This window comes from Thalassophryne amazonica, chromosome 1 (genome assembly GCF_902500255.1).
Source record: "Thalassophryne amazonica chromosome 1, fThaAma1.1, whole genome shotgun sequence".
In the NCBI taxonomy this organism is placed as follows: domain Eukaryota; kingdom Metazoa; phylum Chordata; class Actinopteri; order Batrachoidiformes; family Batrachoididae; genus Thalassophryne; species Thalassophryne amazonica.
Genome location: NC_047103.1, coordinates 122,219,094 through 122,231,263, shown reverse-complemented (window position 1 = coordinate 122,231,263; position 12,170 = coordinate 122,219,094). Strand labels below are relative to the sequence as shown.

The 12,170-nt window shown below is 41.2% G+C and overlaps 1 protein-coding gene across 1 annotated transcript in view; it reads right to left on the bottom strand.

Annotated features, from left to right (window-relative positions):
- Positions 1–417: 417 nt before the first annotated feature.
- LOC117513706 (potassium voltage-gated channel subfamily H member 3-like) overlaps positions 418–12,170 on the bottom strand; it is a 519,543-nt gene continuing 507,790 nt past the window's right edge. The window contains exons 15-16 of the mRNA XM_034173951.1: positions 885–1,418; positions 418–853 (exon numbers count right to left, since the gene is read on the bottom strand). Coding sequence (XP_034029842.1) covers positions 590–853; positions 885–1,418 — 798 coding nt within the window. The 3' untranslated portion in view covers positions 418–589. The remainder of the gene's footprint in view (positions 854–884; positions 1,419–12,170) is intronic.

Genomic DNA, 12,170 nt, shown 5'->3' with positions numbered 1-12,170 from the left:
CAGCAGTACCTCCTCTTCTGTTGGCCCACACAACACACATAGAAAGTTTAAATTGCTGACTGGCCATCTGTTTTAAAAATGTATGCATCAGTATTGAAATCAAGATAGAACTGGTGACCAGGGAGTCATCATCTAAGGTGCTGCAAAATGAAACTGTCATATCGACAAATCAACTTCATCAATGCCCAATCGCAGTAACCATAAAATTTTGAATATTGGCAGTGATAATCGACCAGGCTGATTATTGGTCAACCCCTAGTACTAACAGCTGAGAGATTGGTCTTCCTGGCTGTTCATTCCACTAGATGTGCAGTATGTCAGATTGCCAGAGGAAACAATAAATAATCTCTGAAAAAAATGGAATGTATTCTTGTAAATTATTGTGAAAACATACAACCAAGCAAACTGCATAAATCTGTCAAACCTTTATTTCCAATTATGTAATTGTTCACAACTTGTGCAAATGGTCATAACAGAAAATCATTGTATTTACATGTTCCATGCCAAAGTCTGAGCAAATGTCATGCAGTACGCTGTGCAGCATGCCTGTTGAATGTCAGTCCTGTGCTGGTGTCACAGTGTTTCCTATTCAAACTGAGGACTGTCCTTCACTGATGAAATTCAGCTGGGCAGGGTACTCATCACAGTCCACCTGCTGCAGGTTCAGGAGTTGTTGCCAAGGGTGTGATACCAATGCTCGGTGTGTGGAGATGGGACAGGGATGGATGATGAAGTTGGGGCTGTGAGGGAATCTGTAGATGATGTTGGGTAGAGGTCTGGGGATTGGGCTGAGAGTGTTGAGGGTGGAAGCTGGAGTGGACACTGAGAAGAGAGATGAGCTGGGATTCAGACTGTGACTGGAATCTGGGTGGTTGTGTCTGAATGCCAGGTCTCGTTATGTCTGCCAACAGGGGTGTAAGTGCTGACAGATGGTTCAATGAGGAGAATGTGGAGAGAGATGGGATGGAAGAGTGAGAATGTGGCACTGTGGTGTGATCAGGGGGAGAACTGTTGAGTGACGGAGGAGCTGAGTAATGACAGTCCGGGAGTGTGGCACCGCTATGAGACAGACTTGCAATGTTATGTGAGGTGAGGGTTTGAGATGTTAAAGATGGTAAGTTCTGGTCAATCTTTGTGCTGCTGCAAACATCAAATGCCTCCATCATTTTAGGCTGCGGGGACAATTGCTCAGAGGGAAGGACAGACTGGGGAGTGTGATTCTCTGAACAGACACAGGGTGCATTTTGGGTTGGAAAGGGTGGGGGTGGGGAATAGCCGCTTGAAGACATGCTGGGAGGTGGAGTCTCAGCAGCAGGTATCAGGAGCACGGAGGAAGTACGGAAGAGTGGTTTGAGAAGACGAGTCATTTCTTGCAGCTCTTGACTCACTGATGTTATCTGACGGGAAAGCATGCTCATCTGAGGGCAGAAGGATAAATGAAAAAGAGAAAAAAGAAAAACGTGATTTCAAGGTCTGTGTGATACCATGGGTGTTGTTGAAACAGTGATTAAAAAAAAAAAAAAACATGCTAATGTTTTCACAATAGCAAGGCAAGAACAGTTTCACATTATAACCAACTAATCCCAAATACTGTTTGAACAAGATTATTGCTATTTTAATAATATGTATAAGTCGCAGACATGAACGAGCGAAGCGCTTCAGCATCTCATCTCATGTCACTTAGGTCCTTCAGAATTTTTTCAGTAAAATGGTTCTTGGGAGCATGAGCATGACTAAAACCTTTCAGCTTGACCCCACCTTTTTGACCATTTTTAATTTTTTATCATATGTCAATATTGTCATATCAATATGATATACGATATGACTATGATTTCACACAAAGTGCAGCAAGAGTGAAAATTAAACATTGTTAAACAAAACAGTAATAATACTGCACTCATTTTGCACTCATCATAAGGTTAGGATACTGTGCCCTCCAAAAGTATTGGAACACTGCATTTCACACATTTTAATTTGATTATGCCATTTCAGATACAAGAAATACAAAAAATATAAGGAATAAAAATTTCTAAAATTATTTTCCTCAAACTCAAACTGAAAGCAAATGTCTAAACCTTGATAATACCTGTAAATAATAATCAGTTTTATTGCCAGTTTTCTTCAGACAAGTCAGGGGATGGAAACATGAACATTTCCAAGGCACTGAATTTGTCATGGACTTTATTTACATCAATTATAAAGAAATACAAAAGTTTCTTTCACCAAAACTTCAAATCTAGGCTTGCATCTCAGATGTACTTTCTGGCAAATTATAGCTGAATGTTCAGGTCTTCTTTTTAAGAAAATCCTCCTCTACACTACTTCATCAGGAAGCTGGATTTTATATTTTTAATTCATTTATATCAAGTTGTAGACATTTGCTTTCAGTTTGAGTTTAGGGAAGATAACTTTAGATTTATTTATTTATTTATTTGTATTTGAAATGGCATAAACAAATTAAAATGTGTGAAATACCAAGTGTTCCAATACGTTTGCGTACAGCTGAGAAAACACCCTGTGTCATTTTTAAGTGAAATGCATCATCCTGGTGTCATTCAGAAAGCAAAATTAAGATGTTATTTAAGTCCTTCAGACAGCAAAATTAAAAGGTTATTTAATCAACAGCTGCCTGCTTGTTTAAAAATCACTGGAGACATATGCATATATAAGACAACCCGAATTAAATGAGAAATGCCACTTTTAACAACCTGGACCTCATTTCTGATATACAATACCAACCTGGTCTCACGACAAGTCGTGATTCAGCAGCACGAAATATACATTAATCTATTGGTTCATGATATTGTGACGAAAAGAGCCTCATTTCTGTCACAGCAGCATGAATTCATTCTAATTCATTCCGTGATGGCTGCACGAAATTAAAAGTGAAGCGGGGGGGGGGGGGGGGGGGGGGGAGTTGGGGTGGTTATGGTTGGGGGTAGGAGTAGTGTTAGGAATAGTGAGTTAGAAACCCCCCCCCATGAAAATTTGAATAATTTCATGACGGGGCGCACGAAAAAAAACAAAAAAACAAAAAACATGAGACTGGCTGAAAATACAGTTGTTTACTCACCACTATAACATTGGTGTCATTATTAGTCCATGGTTCAAACGGCGTGTTCAGCTCAAATCTCGGGCAAACATTTTTCTGCTTCAACTAAAGTGGATTAGAACTTTTTGTGGTACACAGCACCAACTACTGGACAGGAGGAACCGAGCAGTCAAAATGACTCTGATTTCAAAATGCAGCTCTTTTCAACCAGACGCACGGTGCAGTGATATGGCAATCATCTGTGTCCAATCAGATTTCAGGGGAGTCCAGAGCAACCCTGGCCTCTGCTCTAGCTTCACCCATGCCAGGAAGTGTTCAACATTTAAGATTTCCTGTTTCACTGTGGACTCAAAATTTGGCACTTCCTGTTTGGAACTCCCATTACCATGAGCTGCGTGGCGCAAAGCTCGTATAATGCAGATGTACACCAGCCACTCTGCTTTGTGCACACCTGATCCTGTTAGATCTCAGCAATGAAGCAGAGTCAGTCCTATTTAGTGCTGGCACTTGGCTCAGGAGACAGCTGCAAACAACTGATATGCCAGGAGAATGATTCCTCTTTTGCTTGCCCCTGATTTGTGACCACATCTGCTTAAAAGTAACTGTGCTGTGAGGAAAATCCTGATTTCCACTTATTGGCACACACTGTAACTATAGTAACGGGTGTCTTCACAGCAAAGGTGGACTGGGCGCAGCTCATACAGGCCAATGGGAAACAATGAAGCTCGTGCAAACCCACCGAGGTAATAATGACTGACCATGATTCCCTCCATCAACCACAAGAGGACAGCATCTCAAATTTACATTTTTATCCCATGACATGCTTGTAATGCCTTAAAGAAAAAAAAAAATAAGAATGAGATAGAAGCAAATCTGAAGTAAAAGAAATCCCAAAGTAAAGAAATAACAGGAATGCATTTTGAGGCTGATTATGATCACCAAAAATTTGCTCAAATATTCCCTAGTGCAAGAACTATCTCACCACATTTTTTAAAATCTACAATGGGGTTAATGGTTTTTGAAGCATCATAGCAACTTCTTGAACCATCTTTGTCAATCTTGAACAAACTTGGTAAACACAGTAGTTGCGGCCATCATTGGCACCAGTTTTGAAATCGGGGTCAAATTTTCAGACTGTTCAAAAATTTCATCCCTATTTGCAAAATTGTCAGTAGTGCGCGGTAATGTCCGGGCATTCATAGTCTTATTGGTGTTATGTGCCGACGCGGGTTGAGGAGCGGACCTGCGTCTGACTGAACCCAGCGCTAAATAACCAGAACGCGCTTCCAAAAACAAAACTATTTTATTTTCCCCTCTTGTGCAATACTCGGTGTACAACATAAAAGTGTGTTTGTCTGGCGGAGTGAAGGACGGCGCGCTCTCCAGCGCCCAAAGGGATCGAAGCCCGGCGCTTCTGGACTCACATTCACTGCCAAACACCCCCCAGGTGGACACGACAAACTGACTCTGAGAAGGATAGAAGAGGTGAGGTAAGTCAACAGCTACAACTAATATCCTTCAAAGGCACACACTATCAGCAACACATTCAGGTCTGAATTTAAGCTTTATGTAATGAGCAGCTTCTCACAACAGGTGGAGGATCATCAGTCCGCACGCCACGGCCGTGAGAAGCGAGCTGTACAATTCTCATCAATGTTCAAATATACTGCGTAACAAAATACCAAATTACTATTAACACTTATTCAGACAATCAATCACCTCTGATGTGTGCTGACAGCATGTGTCCCTCACCCGTCCTCCTTCACAGGCACGATGTGTCAAACCCAGGCGCGGTCCTCAGCGTCTCACAAACGAACGTCACAAGGTCGAGTTCCCGGCAATTCTGCTTGAATCACTCATGGCTTAAATGCAGAACGCCATCTCATTATCTGCTTCAGCTGAAAGTCTTTAAGTCTGCACGTGAGCATCATCCACAGGTGCTGCGAGTCATTAGGCATGCACATGAACATCCTCCACAAGTGCAGCCAATAATGTTGATGAAGGTGAAGGATTCTTCTGCCAGCACCTTCTCCACAGACAAAAACCAGTTTGCATACCACCTGGAGAGCAAAGAAAAGAAAACAACACAAAAACATCCAGCCAAACCCCCCAACACACAACAATTGGCTTCAATCATGTCAAATGTCTTTCAACAGGGAATTCCTAGTGAGTAGAGCTAGAAACATGTTTGATTGTGCTCCATTGGGGTAAAAATTTGAAGCAGAAGCAGTGTTTGATGCAGTCCTGTCCGAGGGCATGGCTCCTTTATGGGGCAGTTATTGTTGCAAAACTATTTGCAAATGTGTATTTCGATCTGTAACTAGATCCACAAATGTGTAAAAAAATCTGTGAGTGTATTTCAATTTGTGTGTGTAACCAGATCTACAAATGTGTAAAAAAAAAAAATCTGTGTGTGTGTAACCAGATCTATAAATATGTAAAAAAATCTGTGTGTGCAAAAGTATTTGGAAACATGTATTTCTATCTGTGCATGTGTAACCAGATCCACAAATCTGTAAAAAATAAATCTATGTGTGTGTATTGGCTATGTTCTTAAAGCAGTGATTTGTGTGTGTGTGTGTGTGTGTGTGTGTGTGTGTGTGTGTGTGTGTGTGTGTGTGTGTGTGTGTGTGTGTGTGTGGAGACTTGTCTGTGCCGCCGTGGCTATTCAGCTTCACACCATCAGGGGGCGAAAGCACCAATGATATTGGTCACCCCTCCCGTTTTAAGTCTGGCCACCACTTCAAGTTGGATGGAATGCATTCTGGGTAAAATGAACTGATAAATAAATGTGTGCTTACTCTGCCGATTGCAGTGCTTTATGCTACTGCTGTGGTGAACATGTTGAAGTTTCTTAGAGATTGTTAAAATTATTTCCAATCATCTACTCCAGTTAAGGGTTGCGGGGGACTGGAGCCTATCCCAGCAGTCATACAGCATGAGGTGGGGTACACCCTGGACAGGACGCTAGTGTGTTGTCACATATAGACAAACAAACACATTCACACCAGCACGCATACCTACAGCCAATTTTTAAAGTTCCCAGTCCACCTAACCTGCGTGTCTTTGGATGTGGGAGGAAGCCAGAGCACCTGGAGAGAACCCACGCAAACATGGGGAGAACAAGCAAACTCCACACAGAAAGGCCACAGGTGCGAATCAAACCCATGACCTCTTCCCTGTAAGGCAACAGTGCTAACCACTATTCCACCATGCTGCGCTGTACTCAATACTTTTTAATCAAAACTGTAGAACTTATAATCTATTAAATTATATTATGTGTCACTTTGCTGCCACAATTTTTTAAGTAACTATTGGTCAAATTTTTTTCAGTGCAGCGGGCACTGTAACATGACTGGAGTGATGTGAGTTTGGATGTGAATTCAGTTTTTTTTTTAAGAGCAATATCATTTCAATGTCACAGCCAACATGTGCACAATGATTGGAGCTGTGTGCCATGATTTTTATGAATAGAGTTCATTTTATACAGCCCTGTTATAAACACAAAATGAATTCCTTGTCAACTGATGCCCACTGAGATGGTGAGAAAGTTTTGTGTGCGTTCAAAACTGAGTGAAGATCAGGCAGACAGATTTGACTTCTACTTTCCCTGTGGCTGATGGTTCATTCTGTGCTTCTGGTGTCAATTCAGCACAAGCAGGCATGCAGGTCAGCTATCACAGAAAGCGTGTCTCACATCATACAAGTAATTTGCACTCCAATTACTGTTATGATGACAACCTGTAGCATTAACTACCTAACAAGCAGTCACCACAGAAAAAAAACAACCTAAATATTAAAGGAATCCTTATTCCACATTCCTGAACAGTGAAGTTTCACATTTGATTTTGTGTGTGTACATGCCCCCCACTGCCATGTCCCTGACAGCACCTGCATGAAAACACCTCATGTGAAAAATTTCAATATATAAGTACACTCAACAAAAATATAAACGCAACACTTTTGGTTTTGCTCCCATTTTGTATGAGATGAACTCAAAGATCTCAAACTTTTTCCACATACACAATATCACCATTTCCCTCCAATATTGTTAACAAACCAGTCTAAATCTGTGATAGTGAGCACTTCTCCTTTGCTGAGATAATCCATCCCACCTCACAGGTGTGCCATATCAAGATGCTGATTAGACACCATGATTAGTGCACAGGTGTGCCTTAGACTGCCCACAATAAAAGGCCACTCTGAAAGGTGCAGTTTTATCACACAGCACAATGCCACAGATGTCGCAAGATTTGAGGGAACGTGCAATTGGCATGCTGACAGCAGGAATGTCAACCAGAGCTGTTGCTCGTGTATTGAATGTTCACGTCTCTACCATAAGCCGTCTCCAAAGGCGTTTCAGAGAATTTGGCAGTACATCCAACCAGCCTCACAACCGCAGACCACATGTAACCACACCAGCCCAGGACCTCCACATCCAGCATGTTCACCTCCAAGATCGTCTGAGACCAGCCACTCGGACAGCTGCTGAAACAATCGGCTTGCATAACCAAAGAATGTCTGCACAAACTCTCAGAAACCGTCTCAGGGAAGCTCATCTGCATGCTCGTCGTCCTCATTGGGGTCTCGACCTGACTCCAGTTCGTCGTCGTAACCGACTTGAGTGGGCAAATGCTCACATTCACTGGAGTTTGGCATGTTGGAGAGGTGTTCTCTTCACGGATGAATCCCGGTTCACACTGTCCAGGGCAGATGGCAGACAGCGTGTGTGGCGTCGTGTGGGTGAGCGGTTTTCTGATGTCAGTGTTGTGGATCGAGTGGCCCATGGTGGCGGTGGGGTTATGGTATGGGCAGGCATCTGTTATGGACGAAGAACACAGGTGCATTTTATTGATGGCATTTTGAATGCACAGAGATACCGTGACGAGATCCCGAGGCCCATTGTTGTGCCATACATCCAAGAACATCACCTCATGTTGCAGCAGGATAATGCACGGCCCCATGTTGCAAGGGTCTGTACACAATTCTTGGAAGCTGAAAATGTCCCAGTTCTTGCATGGCTGGCATACTCACCGGACATGTCACCCATTGAGCATGTTTGGGATGCTCTGGACCGGCGTATACGACAGCGTGTACCAGTTCCTGCCAATATCCAGCAACTTCACCCAGCCATTGAAGAGGAGTGGACTAACATTCCACAGGCCACAATTGACAACCTGATCAACTCTATGCGAAGGAGATGTGTTGCACTGTATGAGGCAAATGGTGGTCACACCAGATACTGACTGGTATCCCCCCGCAATAAAACAAAACTGCACCTTTCAGAGTGGCCTTTTATTGTGGGCAGTCTAAGGCACACCTGTGCACTAATCATGGTGTCTAATCAGCATCCTGATATGGCACACCTGTGAGGTGGGATGGATTATCTCAGCAAAGGAGAAGTGCTCACTATCACAGATTTAGACTGGTTTGTTAACAATATTTGAGGGAAATGGTGATATTGTGTATGTGGAAAAAGTTTTAGATCTTTGAGTTCATCTCATACAAAATGGGAGCAAAACCAAAAGTGTTGCATTTATATTTTTGTTGAGTGTAGGTAAATTAAGTTCATTGTGGACTCACCACAGTTTTGTCCTTTTTTCAATATAACTGTGTAATCGAGAGTTTGACTCACAGAGCACTGTGTGAAGCGCCGGTCAAAAGAGGACAAAGTGATTTTTCTGAACAGGACAACAGTCATGACTTTTTTCAGTCTTATCAAAAAAGAGGCAGATCTCCATGGAAATGTGATGTCATCTGGAGCACACCAACTCCACAGGAGACAACAACACTGCACAAAGCCACTGAAGCGGTTACACGGAAAAGTGTTTTCACATCCCCTTTGTGGATCTGTGCTTTTTAATCCATACAGAATTAATAAATAATGCTATATAATATTAGTTGAAAATGTAAACTTAACCATTTGTTAACTGTTTATGAAAGTTATGTTTGATTCTTGAACATATTCTTTAAATCCACTTAGGTTTAAGATCATCTGCCTAACATTTGCCTCAACAGTCAATAACTATCAACAGAAAAGTGATCATTTCTGCCCACCTTTGAATTCAGTGAAACAAGAAGCTTATGCCACCATATGCTCCATATTTTGAAGAACCACAGAGTATCAAAGTCATTGGACCTTGTTCCACAAGGTTCTGTGCTAGGACCAATTTTATTCACTTTATACATGCTTCCCTTAGGCAGTATTATTATACAGCATTGCTTAAATTTTCATTGTTATGCAGATGATACCCAGCTTTATCTATCCATGAAGCCAGAGGACACACACCAATTAGCTAAACTGCAGGATTGTCTTACAGACATAAAGACATGGATGACCTCTAATTTCCTGCTTTTAAACTCAGATAAAACGGAAGTTATTGTACTTGGCCCCACAAATCTTAGAAACATGGTGTCTAACCAGATCCTTACTCTGGATGGCATTACCCTGACCTCTAGTAATACTGTGAGAAATCTTGGAGTCATTTTTGATCAGGATATGTCATTCAATGCGCATATTAAACAAATATGTAGGACTGCTTTTTGCATTTGCGCAATATCTCTAAAATTAGAAAGATCTTGTCTCAGAGTGATGCTGAAAAACTAATTCATGCATTTATTTCCTCTAGGCTGGACTATTGCAATTCATTATTATCAGGTTGTCCTAAAAGTTCCCTGAAAAGCCTTCAGTTAATTCAAAATGCTAGAGTACTGACAGGGACTAGAAGGAGAGAGCATATCTCACCCATATTGGCCTCTCTTCATTGGCTTCCTGTTAATTCTAGAATAGAATTTAAAATTCTTCTTCTTACTTATAAGGTTTTGAATAATCAGGTCCCATCTTATCTTAGGGACCTCATAGTACCATATCACCCAAATAGAGCGCTTTGCTCTCAGACTGCAGGCTTACTTGTAGTTCCTAGGGTTTGTAAGAGTAGAATGGGAGGCAGAGCCTTCAGCTTTCAGGCTCCTTTCCTCTGGAACCAGTTCCCAGTTCGGATCAGGGAGACAGACACCCTCTCTACTTTTAAGATTAGGGTTAAAACTTTCCTTTTTGCTAAAGCTTATAGTTAGGGCTGGATCAGGTGACCCTGAACCATCCCTTAGTTATGCTGCTATAGACTTAGACTGCTGGGGGGTTCCCATGATGCACTGAGTGTTTCCTTCTCTTTTTGCTCTGTATGCACCACTCTGCATTTAATTATTAGTGATTGATCTCTGCCCCCCTCCACAGCATGTCTTTTTCCTGGTTCTCTCCCTCAGCCCCAACCAGTTCCAGCAGAAGACTGCCCCTCCCTGAGCCTGGTTCTGCTGGAGGTTTCTTCCTGTTAAAAGGGAGTTTTTCCTTCCCACTGTCGCCAAGTGCTTGCTCACAGGGGGTCGTTTTGACCGTTGGGGTTTTTCCGTAATTATTGTATGGCTTTGCCTTACAATATAAAGACCCTTGGGGCAACTGTTTGTTGTGATTTGGCGCTATATAAATAAAATTGATTTGATTTGATTGGGCACATCCTTGCACTGTCCATGTTGATCCATTATGGTACTTTGACACTGCAGATATCCACTACAAGTTCTGTTCCAAGGGAAGAGCTTTTGTTTTGTCTTGCTAGTTTGGTTCAGTGCTTTTGGTTCTGTTTTACGTAGGGTGAGTATTGAAAGTTCTAATCTCTGCAAAAAGGTAAACAACAGATAACAACAACAACTACAACAATAATAATAATTTTATTTGTATAGCACTTTTACAACATCCATTCAAAGTGCTGATCAATAAAGGAACATTAAAACCAAACAGCAAAATGTAAAACCTACATGTAATAACTAAAAGAATACAATAAAATATACATATGAAACAAAAGCAATAAGGTACCAAATTGCACACCCCCAAGGCCAAAGAGTATAGCCAGCCCAAAACAAATGACTCCTGTCTACTCTTAAAGGCCTTTCCAAAAGCAATGGTGCATAAAAGGAAAAAGCTGTGCCATCTGTAGGCTTTTTCTTAACCTGACATGTCAGCCCCCTGGGATCACAGAGAGTGTGCTGCCACGTGTGGCTCAGCCAATTCTGCCCTAAGCCAGCACACAACATTTCAGTGTCTTGTAGATCAGGAAAAAAATTCAAAATCTGAATAACCAGTGAAGTGAAGCCAAGACAGGAGAAACAAAACTTGAGCACGTCCATTCCGAATAAACTGAAGATTTCTAATAGTTTTAAGTGGTAAGCTTGACAATAAAACATTGTAACAAACAGTTCTGGAAGACACAGAAGTATGATTCAAAACAACAGCATCAATCAGAGACAAAATTGATCTAATCTTTGCAACATTACACAAATGAAAAACAGCAGTCTTAGTCACCCTCCTCATATTCAAAAAGATAAAGACTGATCAAATAAATCACACCAAGATTCTTAACTGTCTTGATGTGGTGGATCACACAGCCACCCACAGAGTGAAATTATCAAAGATTTCTCATCTTAGCAGGTACAATGATCATCATGTAAGTTTCTTATGAGTGCAGCAGTCAGAAATGAGTTAACAACTGGTTACTCACTGCAAACAAACAAGCAATACTGGATTGCTGTCTTGTGAGCACTGCAAATCATTGGAATACGTAGCAATGAAAATCAATCCAAGAGCTATGGACAGTGTTTCCTAAGAGTGCTATAGACAAAGAAAATTGAGGTGGGCCAAGAACCAGTCCCTGTGGAACACCATGCTTCACATTAAAGAAACCTAAGGACATATTATTGAAAACAATACTGTGATTGACCCCACTGAAATAATACAAAAGCACTCTACTGGAAACATCAAAAATTTTCTCAAGTCTCCCAACATAATTCTGTGATCAACTGTATAAAATGCACTCCTAAGATCAAAAACAATAGATACATTTTTTAAATTAATTTTTAGAAACATTACAATGACCTCTACGTACAGTGAGGAAAATAAGTATTTGAACACCCTGCGATTTTGCAAGTTCTCCCACTTAGAAATCATGGAGGGGTCTGAAATTTTCATCTTAGGTGTATGTCCACTGTGAGAGACATAATCTAAAAAAAAAAAAAACATCCGGAAATCACAATGTATGATTTTTTAAAAATTTATTTGTATGTTACTGCT